General features: G+C 47.1%; 1 protein-coding gene across 3 annotated transcripts in view; it reads right to left on the bottom strand.

Annotated features, from left to right (window-relative positions):
- The window catches only part of sema3d (sema domain, immunoglobulin domain (Ig), short basic domain, secreted, (semaphorin) 3D), a 428,206-nt gene that overhangs the window by 164,395 nt on the left and 244,442 nt on the right, over positions 1-19,369 (bottom strand). For all 3 annotated transcript variants that reach the window (XM_086010839.1, XM_086010838.1, XM_086010840.1), the window contains 2 exons: positions 8,299-8,418; positions 8,006-8,099 (listed from right to left, as the gene is read on the bottom strand). In XM_086010839.1, the coding sequence (XP_085866965.1) occupies positions 8,006-8,099; positions 8,299-8,418 (214 nt within the window). The remainder of the gene's footprint in view (positions 1-8,005; positions 8,100-8,298; positions 8,419-19,369) is intronic.

The following is a 19,369-nucleotide window of genomic DNA, read 5'->3' as shown; positions in this document are numbered from 1 at the left end:
GCTGGGGCCTCAACTATTTACAATCTATATTAATGACTTGGATGAAGAGACCGAGTGTACTGTAGCCAAATTTGCTGATGATACAAAGATAGGTGGGTTAGCAAGTTGTGAGGAGGACACAGAGTCTGCAAAGGGATATAGATAGGTTAAGTGAGTGGGCAAAAATTTGGCAGATGGAGTATAATGTGGGAAAATGTGAGGTTATCCACTTTGGTGGGAAGAATGAAAAAGCAAATTATTATTTAAATGGAGTGAGACTACAGAATGCTGCGGTACAGAGGGATCTGGGGTCCGAGTACATGAAACACACAAAACGTTAGCATGCAGGTACAGCAAGTGATTGGAAAGGCTAATGGAATATTGGCCTTTATTGCAAGGGTTAGGGAGTATAAAAGTAGGGAAGCTTTGATGCAACTTTACAGGGCGCTGGTGAGACCGCACCTGGTGTACTGCGTACAGTTTTGGTCTCCATATTTAAGGAAGGATATACTTGTATTGGAGGCAGTGCAGAGAAGGTTCACTCGGTTGATTCCTGGGATGAAAGGGGTTGACGTATGACGAAAGGTTGAGCAGGTTGGGCCTATACTCATTGGAGTTTCGAAGAATGGGAGGTGATCTTATTGAAACATATAAGATTCTGAGGGGGATTGACAGGGTGGATACTGTGGGGGTATCTAGAACTAGGGGGCATGGTTTCAGAATAAGGGGGCACCCATTTAAAATGGAGTTGAGGAGGAATTTCCTCTCTCAGAGGGTTGTGAATCTTTGGAATTCTCTACCCCGGAGAGCGGTGGAGGCGGAGTCATTGAATATATTCAAGGCGGAGATAGACAGACATTTGAACTACAAGGGAGTCGAGGGGTATGGGGAGAGAGCGGGAAAGTGGTGTTGAGGTCAAGATTGGATCAGCCATGATCTTATTGAATGGCGGAGCAGGCTCGAGGGGCCGATTGGCCGACTCCTGCTCCTGTTTCTTATGTTCTTCTTGTTTATTAGCCTTGAGATACATATTGGTTGTTTCCAGCTCTTTGTTGTGACCTGTCTGGTAAAGCATTGGCTCGCCTTCCTTCTTCGTTACATCATGCAAGAGCCAAATGAACAGACGGCAATTCCCCTCGATGCAGTTACAGAAGCCCTCTTGAGGGTGGCATCTTTCTTAAAAGAACCTGGGGTGGAATTTCCACAAGAGTTCTCCCAATCTTTGTAACGTTGACGGAAGATCGGCGTAAACCGCAGAGAGATGGCCAAGAAATACAGCACAGAAAGGAAATCCATAAACTACGGACACAAATACTCCCATTTGGTCACACCATATAAAAAGTAGTTGTATCCTAGAGAGCTACAGTAAAAAACTGCAGCCAGTGCCAAAGCGGGTGAGCGATAGCCTGGGAGACTTTCACTCTCCTGCTTTGTTACTGCTTTTCTCAAATCTCGAGAGAGGCTATAGCAGCCGGGAAGTAAAGCAGCTGCATCTTCTCCTCCAAACGTTTGAGACCCACCCTCGGATCTCGGGGAAGGTAAGTTTGATTTGCAATATTTATAATGGTAAAAAGGAGCTGGCTCAAGATGATTTCTGAATTCTCGTCAGTTCCTATTTACTATGATAAATGAAGTACCAGAATGCTGAATCTGACCTGTGCTATACCTGGCTTAGTGGAGCGTAACATTGGCAATGGCTGTGAAAGTATCAAATGTTCCCCAGTATTGTGGTTGCTCAATTTAACCAGTATAATGCTGCCAATTCATTATTTTTATACCACACTTATATATGGCTTATTAATTTGTCAACATTGTGGATTTTATGGCCGTATCAGAGGCCCAGTACAACCCCTTGTCTACGAACAATCTCAGTGGATGCCAGTGTTCTACATCAGCCCATCACCACCCCCCCCCCACCCAATGATCTTAACTAAGCAGAGTAAAAGAATACTTTACAATTCCTGTCGCACAGTGGCTTCGTCTGTTTCCAATCTGATCCTGATGCCTGTTCTTTGCCAATGTGACTCACACAAGTATTGGGATAAGGAATTGCTCACATTAGCGGTGGTAAGTTTAGTGATTAAACATCTGTGGTTCACTGATATTTATCACAAATTATTACTTGCCGCACACAAGGTTGGGGTCAGTACGTGATACGTGATTCAGAGCTAAACCACCTTGTGATTCAAATCTATCATTTATTTTGTGCAAGAAGTTTAGAATAATCTGCCAGACAAAGTATCTGCAGGGGGCAATGGGGGGGGGGGAGGAGCTAAACACGATTAAAATCACTAAGGAGATGGTACTCAGTAAAATAATGGGACTTAAGGCGGATAAATCCCCCGGACCTGATGGCCTACATCCTAGGGTCTTGAGAGAAGTGGCGGTAGGGATTGTGGATGCATTGGTGATTATTTTCCAGGACTCCCTGGACTCAGGAAAGGTCCCGGCAGATTGGAAAACTGCTAATGTAACACCCTTATTTAAGAAGGGAAGTAGACAAAAAGCTGGAAACTATAGACCAGTTAGCCTAACATCTGTGGTTGGCAAAATGTTGGAGTCCATTATTAAGGAAACAGTAACAGAGCATTTGGGTAAACACAATTTAATAGGACAGAGTCAGCATGGTTTTATGAAGGGGAAGTCATGTTTGACAAATTTGCTCGAATTCTTTGAGGATGTAACATACAGGGTGGATAAAGGGGAACCAGTGGATGTAGTGTATTTGGACTTCCAAAAGGCATTTGACAAGGTTCCACACAAAAGATTACTGATCAAGATAAGAAATCACGGGATTGGGGGTAATATACTGGCATGGGTGGAAGATTGGCTATCTAACAGAAAACAAAGAGTTGGGATAAATGGTTCATTCTCGGGCTGGCAATCAGTAACTAGTGGTGTTCCGCAGGGGTCAGTGCTGGGACCCCAACTCTTTACAATCTATATTAACGATTTGGAGGAAGGGACCGAGTGCCACATATCCAAGTTTGCTGACGATACAAAGATGGGAGGGAAAGCAGTGAGTGAGGAGGACATAAAAAACCTGCAAAAGGACATAGACAGGCTAAGTGAGTGGGCAGAGATTTGGCAGATGCAATATAATGTTGGTAAGTGTGAGGTTATGCACTTTGGCAGAAAAAATCAAAGAGCAAGTTATTATCTAAATGGAGAGAAACTGCAAAGTGTTACAGTACAAAGGGATCTGGGGGTCCTGGTGCATGAAACACAAAAAGTTAGTGTGCAGGTGCAGCAGGTGATCAGGAAGGCCAATGGAATCTTGGCTTTTATTGCAAGGGGGATGGAGTATAAAAACAGAGAAGTCTTGCTGCAGTTATACAGGGTATTGGTGAGGCCACACCTGGAATACTGCGTGCAGTTTTGGTTTCCATATTTAAGAAAAGATATACTTGCTCTCGAGGCGGTTCAGAGAAGGTTCACTCGGTTGATTCCGGAGATGAGGGGGTTGACGTATGAGGAAAGGTTGAGTAGGTTGGGCCTCTACTCATTGGAGTTCAGAAGAATGAGAGGTGATCTTATCGAAACATATAAGATTGTGAGGGGGCTTGATCGGGTGGATGCGGTGAGACTAGAACTAGGGGGCATAATCTAAGAATAAGGGGCTGCCCTTTCAAAACTGAGATGAGGAGAAACTTCTTCACTCAGAGGGTAGTAAATCTATGGAATTTGCTACCCCAGAGAGCTGCGGAAGCTGCAACATTAAATAAATTTAAAATGGAGATAGACAGTTTCCTAGCAGATAAGGGAATTGGGGTTACGGGGAGAGGGCAGGGAAGTGGACGTGAGTCTAGATTCGGATCAGCCATGATCCTATTGAATGGCGGAGCAGGCCTGAGGGGCCGTATGGCCTACTCCTGCTCCTACTTCTTATGTTCTTATGTTCTTAAACATTAGAATGCAGTTGGATGCTAGTCTGCGAGGGTTAAGGTATTTGAGGGCTGAGCTTCAATGTGTTAAATAGTCTTTACTCTTCATTGAGTGTTCTTGTGTTATTCAGTTACAAAGCATATGATATTCAGATACAAACCTGATATCGCACAGAAAACAATAATCTTACATTGCATAGAATATGTATTCTCTTAATCCGTTAGCTATGAGTAAAACTGTTCCTTTCTGTCACACAATAGAAAGCTGAATAGTTAAATTTAGCAGCTATAACAGCATCGGTAATGGAAACCCCACAGATGATAATGCAGAGTACAGAACAAGCTGCACCATTTAAACGGGAAAGTTTGCTGGGAAATGAAGTGACCATCAGCACAAACACAGTGGGCCTCGGTCTGTGCTGAAATTGCTACCATTCTGTGAAAATCTATAAAATAACAGAAGGCTCCAGTGGGACCAGATTGTTGTACATTCCTCAACAATCCTGCATTCACTGCTGTCTATATCTCTCATTTTTACTGTTCTCATCCCACCTTAAAAATACTGGTGGAGAAACACCACAAGGCCCAATATTGCTAGTCAAGATCAAGGTCACCTAGGAAATAATTGTGTAGCCATTTCACATCAATCAAATATACCTTCAATATATATCAAGTTTAGCTCTTCTCCATTTTCCCTACGAGTACTTTTTTACCCGTTCTTTAGTCTCTATCTGTCAATCGGTTTGTCTATCATCCAATGCATCCATTTGTATTGATTTTTCATCCTGTCATATCAATTTTATTTGTCACCCTTGATGGCCAATGTCACAGACCTCAGACAGGAGTTTTTTATTCGTTCACGGGATGTGGGCGTCATCAACAAGGCCAGCATTTATTGCCCATCCCGAATTGCCCTCGAGAAGGTGGTGGTGAGCCACCATTTCAGAGGGGCAGCTAAGAGTCAACCACAATGCTGTGGGTCTGGAGTCACATGTCGGCCAGATCGGGTAAGGACGGCAGATTTCCTTCCCTAAAGGGCATTAGTGAACCAGATGGGTTTTTACGACAATCCGGTAGTTTCATGGTCACCCATCCAGATTTATTTAATTGAATTTAAATTCCACAGCTGCCGTGGTGGGATTTGAACTCATGTCTCTGGCTCATTAGTCCAGGCCTCGGGATTACTCGTCCAGTAACATAACCACTATGCTACTGTACCCGTAGGAGTGGGACCTCTTCCCTCTGTTTGGACTTGAGCATCATAGGTTCCTTCATAGAGATTAAATCAGCCTATACTATATTTTCAGCTGTGCTGAGGAACATAGATAAATGCCCCCATTGGGACATACTAGATTGATTCCTGGGATGAGAGGGTTGTCCTATGTGGAGAGAGTGCGCAGGTTGGGCCGATACTCTCTGGAGTTTAGAAGAATGAGAAGTGATCTCATTGAAACATACAAGATTCTGAGGGGGATTGACAGGGTCGATGCTGAGAGGTTGTTTCCCCCTGGCTGGAGTGTCTAGAACTAGGGGGCATAGTCTCAGGATAAGGGGTCGGCCATTTAAGACCGAGATGAGGAGGAATTTCTTCACTCAGATGGTTATGAATCTTTGGAATTCTCTGCCCCAGAGGGCTGTGGAGGCTGAATCTTTGAGTATATTCAAGGCTGAGATCGATAGATTTTTGGACTCTAGGGGAATCAAGGGATATGGAGATTGGGCGGGAAAGTGGAGTTGAGGTCGATGATCAGCCATGATTTTATTGAATGGCGGAGCAGGCTCGAGGGGCCAAATGACCGACTCCTGCTCCTAATTTTTATGTTCTTACATGCAGCAACCCAATAAATGGTCCAAGGCAGGTCAAGGTTGATATCAGAAATGTCAATAAATGTGTAAAATAGTGAACCTACCACACGTGTATCGTCTTATTTTACTAAATCGGTGAGAGAGTTCAGTTCCTTTCATGATTTCTGATCTTTGTTGCTTGTGCGTGTGTAATACAATGGGCGAACATCAGACAATAGCACAGAAACAACCCTCCAGGTCGGATACCTGCAAAAATCCCCTGGGTGTCACTCCTTTTGCTTCTAATGTCACTGGAGATCACCGAGTGTGTTAGCGCTTTGCAATTCTCATCCATCTAACCCGCCTCTCCAACTATATCACTAAGCCCAGGGGGTTTATTTTACTCACAATCCTGATCAAAGCTGCTTCTGTAAGCAAACAAAAAAATCCCTCCCTCCTTCTCGGTGAGAGTGCTTTACCTCTTTATAAATTTATAGCAAATTTCACCCAGCCCTGATGCAACCTTCACCAGGTGAAGATGGCTAGAATTTGACCAAAGTAATTTCAGCTTTTCGTATCCAGCTGTCCTCTGAGGAATCAGTTTCCTTTGGCAAAGCATTGATCGTTAGTGTGGGATATGGATCTACTAACAGTTTTAATAATCGGTTCTGGCCAAAGTAATCTTAGACCTCACAGCAGGAAAAGCTTGTGAGCGGAATTGCTCCAGCATGCTTACTATCCTGTTAAAGCAATAGATTTTGAACAGGGGAAAGTAGACATCTGTGGTGCGAAGTTCACAAATCATGTCACTCATTATATTTGGATAAAAGCGTAACCAGGGTCATATTGCTCTCATAATACAGAATCACTGCTTCAAAGTGTTGAGGCTCTCATTATACACTATGAGCAAAGGGTTCACAGTCATTCACTTGTATCAAATGTCAGAGCGTGCTACCGGCCTAATTCCACACAACTATTGGAACTGTTTAAAGAAACTTTGAGATAAAACTCCATTTTACAGGAATTCTCATTTCATTTACATCTTTTATCTAAATAAACCTCTTTTTAATACAACGATTTGTTAATACTGTATCAGGTTCATTTACAAACTATCATCTGAACATTTTTATGTGCTTAGGCAGGTTTTACAACACTCACGTTGCAACATAAAATTTTCAGAATATAAATTAAAGGGAGGCTACGACCATAATAAGTCAAGTTAATAACACAGGGAAGGAAGCATCTCTGATAGGCAACCCACAGAGACATCGCATCCGTAGTCACACCTTGAGCTATGAATTTATTATTTTATATACATTATAACTTGGCATGGCATCGAACATAACAGCTCTGCGGTGGAATTTATGAAGCTTACTGATTTGCATTAAAAACTCTGACACAACCAAACCATCTCTATAAATAGGTGGAGATTGCTGCTCTGTGATCGGCCAACAGGAGATGGAATTCCGGTTAGGTCCGTTAGATGATGTAAGATTTTCCTTCCACCACTATGGTACTCCCACCTAGTGGTTTGGTTAGGTCCTGCCAAAACTCACACTCAGACAAGGGAGCCAATGATATGGCCCAAGCGGTGGCCTCACTGTACAAAGTGATGTCAGCCCGCTTGCGCAATTTACCGGCATTCCTTTCACATCTCTCATGACACTCCGGGAGGGCTGCATTGTTGGGCACTGCCGACCGCGCCCGACACTTTCCCACTGGGGACGGGGCACTGGGTGCAGGGACCAGGGGCACGGAGGGCATTGGGCAAGGAGGCATTAGCACCGGGGCATGGAGACCAGAGGTGCTCAATTGATCTAAAATCTCTCTGCCGGCCTCGGCCTTCAGCATCCAAAGTGCTCCAGCCACATACAGGCGAGACTTGCTGCCTCCACGCCCAATTTTACAGAGAATGGGAACTCTTCAGATTATTGGCCCCAAGGAGTTGAATAACAGATGTTCTTGGGACAGGAACTCTCTATCCTTCTGTCTGACTGTCAATGATATGAAGGCAGGAGGTTCAAACCCATCTCATTAAAGTTTTGAATTTGGCATTCGAAATTTCTAGCTTCCATTTCTAAACTGATCAGAATGATGATATCAATGCCAGTGTGAAACCTTGCGTTTTCGCAAAGCCAGGTGTATTCAGATCTTAAAACATCTACCCCCCAAGGTGCTGGCTGTGCTCTCCACGGATGATAAAGATGTTAATTCTTTGTAAATAATTGAAACTTCTTTTCTTACACAAAAAACAGTCACAGCGAAAGTGTAAATAACATTTGGCTGCCGTTTTAGCCTGAGGAATTCTCGCTCCATCACATTACATTACATACCGAAGGGGTAATGTTTTTTTTTACCTGTTAACACTGAAGCGAAAGGTTGCTGAGGGTCAAAGGGACATTTCAATCTTCCAGACTCAAGACTATGCAATTCCAGTTGAAACACAGGCTCCTGATAAAAAATACAGATTACCTCTCAGAAACATGTTTTGAATGAATGAATCTCTTTGTATTAAGCATGTATCAGCTGTGTAAAATATCAACCAAGTGTTGTGAAAACCCCTTTGAAGGGAGGTGATGGATGATGTTCATTCCATTTACTGCTTTACCCTGCCATGCACCAGTTATAACAGTAGCTAAAATTACATTACCTCTGCCCGGGGTCCCAGCTCAATAAAGGCGCACATTGGGTGGAAGGCTCCAGTGCCACAGACATACGCGTGGGTCTTGTTATAATTGTGAAGAGCCCTGATGAAATTCGCACACTCTCTCTATTCAGGAAACAGAAAACATCATTAGCACAGGCATGAAAGGAATTGGTTTCGCCAAGTGTCGGTGCCTCTGATCATTGCTCCTCTGAGCACTGTGTCTACAGAACTCTCGTGCAGCTCCGACTTCGCCGTGTCATGGAACCCTCCCTGCAAACTTCTGGGCAGGTTTGTTTGTGTCAGTCGCTGCCATTTTATTAAAAAAATTGAAAAAACAATCAAGACACCAGTGACATCTCATGGAAAATTGCAAATGAATTAACACATACAACAGAGAAAACATAAACTGCAAGGATTATTAATTATCGCAGTTTCTCAAATTAGTGGGGGGGGTGAGGTGGTTATCGGGGGGCATGAGGGCACATGGGCTTTACTCCAGTCCCGAGATTACCAGTGCAGAGTAGCAGAACCTTAATGACAGCTGGAGTACTGTGTGCAGTTCTGGTCGCCTCACTATAGGAAGGATGTGATTGCTTTGGAGAGGGTGCAGAGAAGATTCACCAGGATGTTACCTGGGATGGAGCGCCTCAGCTATGAAGAGAGGCTGGACAGGCTGGAGTTGTTTTCCTTGGAGCAGAGAAGGCTGAGGGGGGACCTGATTGAGGTGTACAAAATAATGAGGGGCATAGATAGGGTAGATAAAGAGGAACTTTTCCCCTTAGTGGGGGGGTCAATAACAAGGGGGCATAGATTCAGGGTAAGGGGCAGGAGATTTAGAGGGGATTTGAGGAGGAACTTTTTCACCCAGAGGGTGGTTGGAATGTGGAACTCACTGCCTGAAAGGGTGGTGGAGGCAGGAACCCTCACAACATTCAAGAAGCATTTGGATGAGCACTTGAAATGCCATTGCATACAAGGCTATGGACCAAATGCTGGAAAATGGGATTAGACTGGACAGGGATGGATGGGCGGCGCGGACACGATGGGCCGAAGGGCCTCTTTCTGTGCTGTAAAACTCTATGACTCTATGACTATGACCAACGTGCTCACACCACGCCAGCGCTCTCCACCCCCACACGCTATATAACTGATGTCTGCGTGACATCAGGCGTTGGATAATTGTGAAGGAGTGGAGCATTTTCTGAAGCGTAACGTTGTGGCTGTCGATCCTCGAGGTGAAACAAGTCGAGCCGGGCAATGGAAAAATAGGAAAAATGATCCTTGCTACTTGGATTTTGAGATTCACATTTACTGGTTTTGGCGAAAATCCTCAACCACAACATGCTGTTTCTTAGAAAGAGGGAGGCGTGCTTGGGACGTGAATCTCCAGGGTGGGGTAATGGTGAGGGGAGAGAGAGAGGTGCAGTAAAAAGTGTTTGGGAACTTCTGGACTATCGTATGTGTTGCAATTGTCTGCTGCATTGGTGTTATTTTAGGTACATTACACCCACTCTGCAAGGCCGAGGAGATCTCAAAGAGGAGGTCATACACAGAGAGCCTGAAGTTCGCCCAGACCTGCTCCAATGCCAGGAGTGCAGCGGAACAGGACTCCCGACCATCAGCATGCCATGACGTTGACTTTTTTCAAATCCCAGGGAAGGGCCCGTGTGCAGAAAGGGACCAGGTGCGTGTGCTATTTACTGCACATGCTGCCACACGGGGTGGAAATGCGAAGTGGCACCTTGCCTGTCCAATGGAGGGGGATGGGGAGGCGGGGGGGATTAGCTATTCTAGCTGAAGAATGAAATGATTACAGGTGCCATTTGGAAACCAGCATTATGGGCCCACCTTGACAGAGCAAGTGCATCTGCATCCTTATTTTCTTGAAAAGCAAGAAGAGCACAACCGATGAGCGTTAATCCTCCCGTCCTGCTTCTTCATTGACTTCAGGGTAGAAGGGCTGCAGGCACAAGAAACACCTGCCCTCACCTCCGCCCATCAGCAAGAGGGAGGCAATCTGGAAGAACTGGATTCCAACCCAAATTCTAGCCCTTACTCCGAGCAGGCTAGGAATATCGAGGCCATATGATTTCTTCATTATGCAAGGAGTCAAAAGGAATGCTGTTTATATCAGAAATCCATGGTGTAGCAGAGATTATTGATTAAAATGTGGAGGGTTTGGTTATAGTCTTATGTGGTATATAACCTTAGCATGTAGCATATTGCAACCAAATTTTTTTTAAATGCCACTTTGTAGTAAAAATAAAATATCAGGAACTCTAGAATTGGCCTCAATATGAAGCAGCGAGGGAGGGAAAGAATTAATCAGGTTTCTGTTCCTGGTTACTATGCATTGGTAAGAACATAAGAACATAAGAAATAGGAGCAGGAGTCGGCCATTCGGCCCCTCGAGCCTGCTCTGCCATTCAATAATAGCATGGCTGATCTTCGACCTCAACTCCACTTTCCCGCCCGATCTCCATATCCTTCGATTCCCCTAGAGTCCAAAAATCTAGCGATCTCTTGTCTTGAATATACTCAACGACTGAGCCTCCACAGCCCTCTGGGGCAGAGAATTCCAAATATTCACAACCCTCTGAGTGAAGAAATTTCTCCTCATCTCAGTCTTAAATGGCCTACCCCTTATCCTGAGACTATGCCCCCTAGTTCTAGACTCTCCAGCCAGGGGAAACAACCTCTCAGCATCTACCCTGTCAATCCCCCCCAGAATCTTATGGGCTAGATTTTCAGTTGATAGCGCCAGCAGTTAGCGCCTTAAGAGAAGTGATTTTCGGGCGCTATGCGTGTAGCGCCCGTGCACAGCGCAGTTTGTGCCCCGCCCCAAATTAAGTTGCCCGTTAGCGCCGGCGCAAAGTTTAGCGCCCGCCCGGATGCGCACGCAGAAAATGACGTCACATCCTCGTGCAACGCCCTTTGTGCGCCCCGATTCCAAACTTCAGTCGGACCACCCCATTGTGCGGCTGGCGGCCGGAGCGTTTGGAAAAAGGAACGCAACACAACCAGCGTGGGCCCCGGGGGGCGCAAATTAAAGGGGACGTGCTCTCCAGTATAAAGGCCAGCCTTTTTTCAGAAAACACTCTTGTGCAACGCATTTCTGGAGACACAACAAGGAGGATAGCTAACTGGTTTCAAGCAGCAAGAGCTCAGGTATTTTTGGACTCAGGCCAGAGCGCTGCAAGTGGCCTTTTGGAAATTTGAGTGTTTGCCAGGATTTGATGGGGGTTGCATGGGGTGCCAACGCGGAGCTGCAGCTCCATGTCCGTAGGGCTCGCAGACGCATTGTGAGAGGGGCAGCCCTGGCTAGAGGCAGAGGGGGCTACAGGCGTCGGCCACGTAGGCCTTACCCAGTCAGGCAATACCGCCAGCAGCGCTCCTACCTAAATATGAGTGCCGCGCGATGTGTTAAAAGGCTCCGATTCCGAAAGGAGGTGATTGCAGAGATCTGCCACCTGCTTCGCTGAGATCTGCGGCCAAAGCTCAGGTGCAGGTGTCGGTGGAAGTGAAGGTGACGGTGGCATTGAACTTCTATGCCACCGGCTCCTTCCAATACGCTGCTGGGGACATAGCAAACATCTCCCAGTACGGCGCGCATCGCTGCATCCGCCAGGTGACCGAAGCACTGTTCAGAAGAAGAAGCCAATTCATCTCCTTCCCCATGGCCCTGGAGAGCCAGCATCAGCGCGCATTGGGATTTTCCAGGCTCGGGCAATTCCCCTTGGTGCAGGGCGCCATTGACTGTACGCATGTGGCTTTGCGGGCCCCTCTGGAGCATGGCGAGCAGTATCGCAACAGGAAGGGCTACCATTCTCTGAATGTGCAGCTGGTCTGTGACCACAAGCAGCGCATCATGGCAGTCAATGCCAGCTTCCCAGGCAGCAGCCACGATGCCTTTATCCTGCGGCAGAGTACTGTGCATGACATGTTCCAGGCACAGCCTCCCCCAAGAGGATGGCTACTCGGGGACAAAGGCTATCCTTTGTGCACCTGGCTCATGACCCCGCTCTGCGCGCCCAGGACCGCTGCTGAAGAGGCCTACAACGAGAGCCATCAAACCACCCGCAACATCATCGAGCTAACTATTGGGGTCCTCAAGCAGCGGTTCCGCTGCCTTGATCGCTCCGGAGGAGCTCTGCAGTATTCGCCGGACCGGGTCTCCCAATTTGTGGTGGTTTGCTGCATGCTACACAACCTGGCCATCCGCAGGACTCAGGCACTGCCACCTAACGTTGGACCAGCACCTCAGGAGGAGGAGCAGGAGGAGCATGAGGAGGAGGAGGAGGAGGAGCAGGAGTACGTTCCCAGGAGGGAGCGACCAGGGCCAAGGGCCGCACGACGCCACCTTATTACACGGTACTTCTAAGCCCCCTGTCAGGGAATGGCCAGGGGCCATGAGGGAAGATGAATGCAGCCGCTCTGCAACCCCTCAGCCGGTGAAGCCAACAAACACTACGAAGAACAACTTGGAGACTGCATGAATAAAGATAATTTTTTATTACACAAAAATGAAAAGCCCTTCCCACATGAATCCCCAGAAACAATAAACGGGCCCCACAAAAAGCACAACAAACGACTCACTCCCACAAACTGGGGAGGAGTCACTCCACCTTTCTTCAAACCGGGCCTCAACGTCGGCCTAACGCAAAAAATAAGCCCTCCAACAACACAACCATGGGCAAAATAAAGATGGCCACCGCCATATAAAAGGAAAGCTAGCCACACCCTCTACTGAGTGGCCCGCGAGGGCGAGACCTTGCCCAGCCTTTTGCCTCCCCTGCCCGGCCTGCTGCTCCTTCGCAAGCTCTGCCCAGTGGCTGCTGCGAGGCTGGGGGAAGGTGCCTGAGGCTCAGATGCCCTTCCGCCAGATGCCGCTGGGGGGCGGCCTACACGGCGTTTGGGCCTCGAGGGGCCGTCTGCTGAGTGGCGCACCTGAGCCTGGCCACCATCAGCTGCAGCCGCTTGCCCTTGATGCCCCAGTGGGGGAATGGCGGTGACGGATGGCGCAATGTGGGCCAGCTGGCGTCTGGGATGCGCTGGCTGGTGCTGTGGCGCGGTGGCACTCGGCCGGGCCCGCACTGCAGGATCCGCAACAATCAGCCGAGGGGCGGCTTGCTGGGATGGTCCAGCGCGGCGGCTGCCCTGGCGATGCCTGCCTGAGACAGCGCGTGTGGCAGCAGTGAGTGCCCCTGTTGTCCTGGTGTGCACGCGCATCACATCCGCCAGGGTCTTGACGGCATCAGTCAGCATGCGGCCACTCGCGGCAGTTGCTGCCCTGAACTCGCGCACACTGGTCGCCAGCGACTCGATGGCCTCAGGCATGCGCCCCACCACGCTCATGAGCTCCGTGTGGCGCCGGTCCGAATCCTCGGCCATCTTATCCAGCTTCCGCACCTCCCCCGAGGTGAAGGTGTCCGGACTGGAGTCGCGACTCTCCCGCTGGGGAGGAGTGGGCGGAACTAAGGGACCCTTGCCACGTTGGTGGCGGCGAGTGTGCCAATCAGCAGCACTCCCCTCTGATCCTTCCCCCCTTTGGGGGGAAGGCCGCGGGCCACGCGCACGGCTCCTGGGTGGCTGGACGCCACTGGTCCCAGAAGCTGCATTGCCCTGCGACAGTTCCTCCAGGCACTCGTCCAGTGAGGAGGTGTCAAGCATTTCCTCCTCTCCTGCGGGACATGACTGTTCCCCCGATGGTCCGGCTTGCTCCTCCTCCTCCTCCTGCTCGGAGGTGCTGTCACTGGCAGCTTTAGGGTCCTGGTCGTCACCAGCTGAAAGCAGGAATGCACAAGAGTAGCTTCAGAGTGAGGAGACGGCGTCAGCGAGGGAGTTAGGACTGGTGGCATTCAGCGCATTGGTGGGACAGTTTCAAAGGAGGTAGCTCGGATGGGCCAGTGCGACGCGAGAGGGCCAAAAGGCGAGGTCCTTACCATTGCCGGGCAGTGGAGGGTCGGATACACCGCACGCTGTGGGGACGATCACACGGGCTCCCATGAGCACACACACACGCTCCTCCAGCCGAGTGAACTTCTGCAGCTTGGCGCGGCCACCCCTGGCACGGGCCTGGCGATTAAAGGCTACTTTAGCCTGCAAGAGAAAGGACGGGCTGTAAGTGCGCAGTGTAGCCCTGATGTAGTGTGCACTGCCTCCCATGGTGGAATAGCTTGGCCAGAGTGAAGCCCTGATGTAGTGTGCACAGCCTCCCATGGTGGAATAGCTTGGCCAAAGTGTAGAGTGCCGAATGGCCATTTGATGCTCATGACTGTCCCAATGCTGCTGGCTGAGGGCTGGCCAATAGGACTTTCAGCTCCCTTTGCCCATCATGTCAGGTGTACATGCAAGAATGAGGAGGAGACTGGAAAGGCTACTCACCTTGACAATCCTGGTCAGGTCGTTGTATTTTTTACGACATTGTTTGTGGGTCCTGGGGGCATCGCCGGTGAACGTCACCCTCTGGGCGATCTGCTTCCAGGCTTTGGTGTAGTCGTGGTGTGTTGGATTCCTCCCACTCTCTGGGAACAAGATCTTGCGCCTCACCTCCAGAGCTGTGACCATTATGTCCAGATCACCCTCCGAGAAGCGCAGGGCACGCTGACGGGCCTTCTCTGGCGTTGCCATGACTCCCTGGGGCTGAGCAGCAGTGTTGAGGCCTCTTTGCAAGGCTGCAGTGTGAAGGGCGTGGCAGCAGACCAATTCGTCCCTTCCCCCTTTAAGAGCTGGTCGGCGCCACGGGGTCTGCTGTCAGTCCAATAATGACCGCACCCGAGCTGCGCCCCGCCTGGGCGCTATCCCTCTGGACCGCCGGCTTAGCACCTAAAGAGAGTAGTGGAACGCCTCTTTTAGCGCTCCACCAACCTCTTAGGGCGAAGCCACTGAATTCCTGGCAACAGGGCGCTACTTTGGGGTGGGCGCTAACTTCGGGCGGGCGCGAAGGTTAGCGCCCCAAAACTGCCTATACTGAAAATCTAGCCCTATATGTTTTAATGAGATCACCTCCCATTCTTCTAAACTCCAGAGAGTATAGGCCCATTCTACACAATCTCTCATCATAGAACAGCCCTCTCATCCCAGGAATCAATCTAGTGAACCTTCGTTGCACCGCCTCCAAGGCAAGTATATCCTTCCTTAGGATAGAAGTGGCAGTAATAGTAATCTTGATCTCTGTGCTTATAGAGATGTTGGCTGTGAAGAGCATTGGGCTTGACTATTACATCCTCCATGTTCATGATCTTGGCCTACGATGAACGACTTGGCGAAGGTACCAGAGGGCTGCTAGTGCCATCGAACTACCGCGTAGGATGCAGAGGTGTCTTGGGTGAGGAATGAAGAAATTAAAATTTGGATAGTTCACTAGTGACAAAGATCCCAGGAACTATAAAAGGCCAATCAGCCCATCCTGTTATCCAGGTTTCAGGAGCTAGTCCAGACATATTAGCTGCATTCCATACTTTTCCCCAAAGACCATCTTAAGCAATATCCAGAAGGTATGAGAGTTCATACTTGGGAAAGCACTGCCAAAGCCCACTGTTACCAGCAAGATATCCTCAATCTTAAGCATTTTCTCCACGCCCCCCCCCCACCAATGTTTTTCTTCTCCTGCTCTGCTGATTCTTTGCTGGGTTATGGTTCCACAAACACTGAGCAACCTCTGGTGCCTTACCCAAGCGACCATTACTCATTTATTCATGTTTGAACATTTGATCCTTCAAAGTGAGTGAATAGGCTGTTAAATCAGAGAGCATGTCGCAACTGAGACCTAGATGGCCAAGTAGAATGGATGGGTTGAATGTTTTGTTCCTACAATATGCCCATGTGCATTCCTAGCAGAGAAAGCTGGATAGTGACCAATCTCCCCTTCTCTAACCCAAGGACCACACCAACCAACTGAGGTCAACTAACTCAGCAGCGAATGGCGATCAAAGCCTGGGACTTTCATGGTCCTTTTGACTCAGCTACGTGCTGGATAGACTTGCTGAGTTATGAAGGGAGCCCCTCTCTAGGTTTTTCTAACAAGAAACCATCACAAGAAGATCTCACAGAAACCGTGGAAACGTTAAAAAAAGACATTCATTAAAATGGCACTGGGAAGACTGCTGCACTTTTGAAAAAGTTTGCAATAACGATTGTATTAGTAATGGTGTTGAATGTCTATCAGATCCTGTCGTTTATATTAGTTACTTTTAAATGCTTGCCAAGATTGCCGTGTTAACTGTAGCTTGTTTCTACATTAATAGTTAATCATGCTTCAAAGCAGATATGGAAATCACTCACGTTCACATTGTTGGGTTTTAACTTTCACTCCACTGCCTTAAACGTCAGCAAAAGAGAATCCAGACGGAATCACTTTAAATTAAGGATTGTTGAAATAAACTTCTGCCTATGCACAGTTAATAAGTGAGTTTCTTTCTCTCTTTAATTTTTTACTTTCAATTTTCTTTGGCAGGTAATAAAAAAAGCCGTTCTAAGGGTAACGATTGTTTATTGCCTAATGCTACAACAAAGAATTCTGCACAAAGTAATTATTGTATGGGTTCAATGTAAATGGAGGTCTTTGCCATGAATTTATTTTTTAATAGGGTCGCAGTCAATTGTTAACAGAATGCAAACAGAAGTTTATTTATTAAGAGCTCCTAAAATTCAGAGCAGAAATAGCAGAGTTTAGCAAGTCATGATTGAAACAAACTTTGTCATGACTTAATATTCACCTCAGGGTGAGGGACAATACATCTACGGAACATTTGATTTAATTTGGTTAAATAAAAGATGAATTATTGTCATTATTATAAACGTGATGACAGAAAAGTCCTCGAGGCTAGAGTGATGAAATCCACCATCTAAGGTCCCCGTGCACATTATTCTACAATGAAACCTCAACCCCAGTTTCAGAACAGTGCCCTCTGGGCTCGTGTCAACAGGGGGCTCGACTAAAACTGCCAAAAAACGTGTTTCATTAACGTGACCCTTAGCACCAAGCAGCAAGAGGTTGCATTCATCATCTAGTGTGTCACAAAGTCATTCTTTCTGAATGGGATTTTGTAGCTATGTAATTTGATGTGGGGTCCTGGGAAACCTTTGACCTACCTCCTTTTGCCAAAGCTAATGTTCATTTTCATTTTAAACGAGCTACAATAGTTCTTTTTGTCCCAGGTACATCCCTTCATACAGAAATTCCCTTTACCAATTCTTATAAGGGAAAGAAAGTCACGAATAAAATGTAAGCACATGAGATTTAATGTTTATGATTTATCTGGGCCACACCACCCAGGTGGCTCAGTTAATTACAGAAAATATGGGTTTCCCTATTTCTTTTCTATCTAAATAGAAACTCATTACTATAGGAAATTGAGTAGGCCATTCAGCCCCTCGAGCCTGTTCTGCCATTCAATGAGATCATGGCTGATCTGTATCTTAACTCTATTTACCCGCCTTGACTCCATATCCCTCATTACCTTTGGCTCGCAAAAATCCATCGATCTCAGATTTAAAATTATTAATTGATCTAGCATCTACTGCTTTTTAGGGGGAGAGAGTTCCACAATTCTACCATCTTTTGTGTGAAGAAGTGTTTCCTAACTTCTCTCCTGAATGGCCTGGCACTGATTTTAAGGCTATGTCCCCTTGTCCCAGACTCCCCCCACCAGTGGAAAAACTTTAGTTCTATCCACCCTATCAATTCCTTTCAAAATCCTAAACACCTCAATCAAATCACCTCTTAACCTTCTACAATACACGCCTAGTTTGTGTAATCTCTGCTCATAATTTAAACTCTGGAGCCCTGGTATCATTCTGGTGAATCTGCGCTGCCCTCCTTCCAAGGGCAATATTTCCTTTCTAAGGTGTGGTGCCCAGAACTGTACACAGTGCTCCAGGTGTGGTCTAACCGGGGCTTTGTATAGCTGCAGCAAAGCTTCCTCCCCTTTATCTTCTAGCCCTCTAGTTATAAAGGTGAACATTCCATTAGCCTTTGATTATTTTTTGTGCTGACCACTACATTTTAGTGATTGGTGTACATGGACCCCACAATCTCTTTGGAACACCACTATTCCTAGATTTTCATTAAAAAAATATTCGGATCTCTCCTTTTTTGGTCCAATGAATAACCTCACACTTACTTGCGTTGAAATCCATCTGCCACAGCTCTGCCCACTCACTTACTCTACCAATGTCTCTTTGTAATTTTATGCTCCCGTCTACATTACTTACTGCGCCACCAATTTTTGTGTCATCGACAAACTTGAATATACGGCTCTCTATCTAAGTCATTAATAAATATAGTGAATAGTTGAGCCCCCAGCACAGACCCTTGTGGGACACCACTAGTCACTTCCTCCCAATTCAAGTACATAGCTATAATCCCTAGTCTCTGTCTTCTACCGTCTAACCAATCTCCTAGCCAGGTCAATAATTTGCCTTTAATTCCATGAGCTTTAATTTTAGCTAACAGTTTCTTATGTGGAAATTTATCGAATGCCTTCTGGAATTCCATATAAACGACATCCATATTCATTCCCCTGTCTACTACTTTGGTCACTTCCTCAAAAAAAGTCAGAAGTCACACAACACCAGGTTATAGTCCAACAGTTTTATTTGAAATCACAAGCTTTCGGAGCGCTGCTCCTTCATCAGGTGAAGTGGAGAGATGCCTATAGACACAGATTATATAGTCAGAGAATAATGCCAGATGATTACAGGTAATCTTTCTAACTGCCATTTATCACACCTCGGCAGAGAGATAATCACAGCAATCAAAGGTGTGAATGGTGTCCAAACAGGTCAGTCAGGAAAACATTACATCAAAGAACAATGAAGTGGGGTCACAAGGGGTAAAATGTTGCAGATGCTGGGGTCTGTATGAAAAACAAAAAACAGACAAAAAACATTTTCTTTGCTGGAAATCACAGCAGGTCCGGTCGCCAAGTTCTGCAGTCATGAGGACGGCCTCAACCAGGATCTTGGGTTCATGTCACGCTACATGTAACCCCACCTGACGTAGGGTCATCCAGACTCGAGTCGTCGTTGGCTTGTTCTCTCTACGCAGATGCGACCGGACCTGCTGTGATTT

Source organism: Somniosus microcephalus, chromosome 17, assembly GCF_052327205.1.
Source record: "Somniosus microcephalus isolate GS21.2 chromosome 17, FLI_Smic_1.0, whole genome shotgun sequence".
Taxonomy (NCBI): Eukaryota; Metazoa; Chordata; class Chondrichthyes; order Squaliformes; family Somniosidae; genus Somniosus; species Somniosus microcephalus.
The sequence above is the reverse complement of the archived record's forward strand: the minus strand, read 5'-3'. Positions and strand labels throughout refer to the sequence as shown.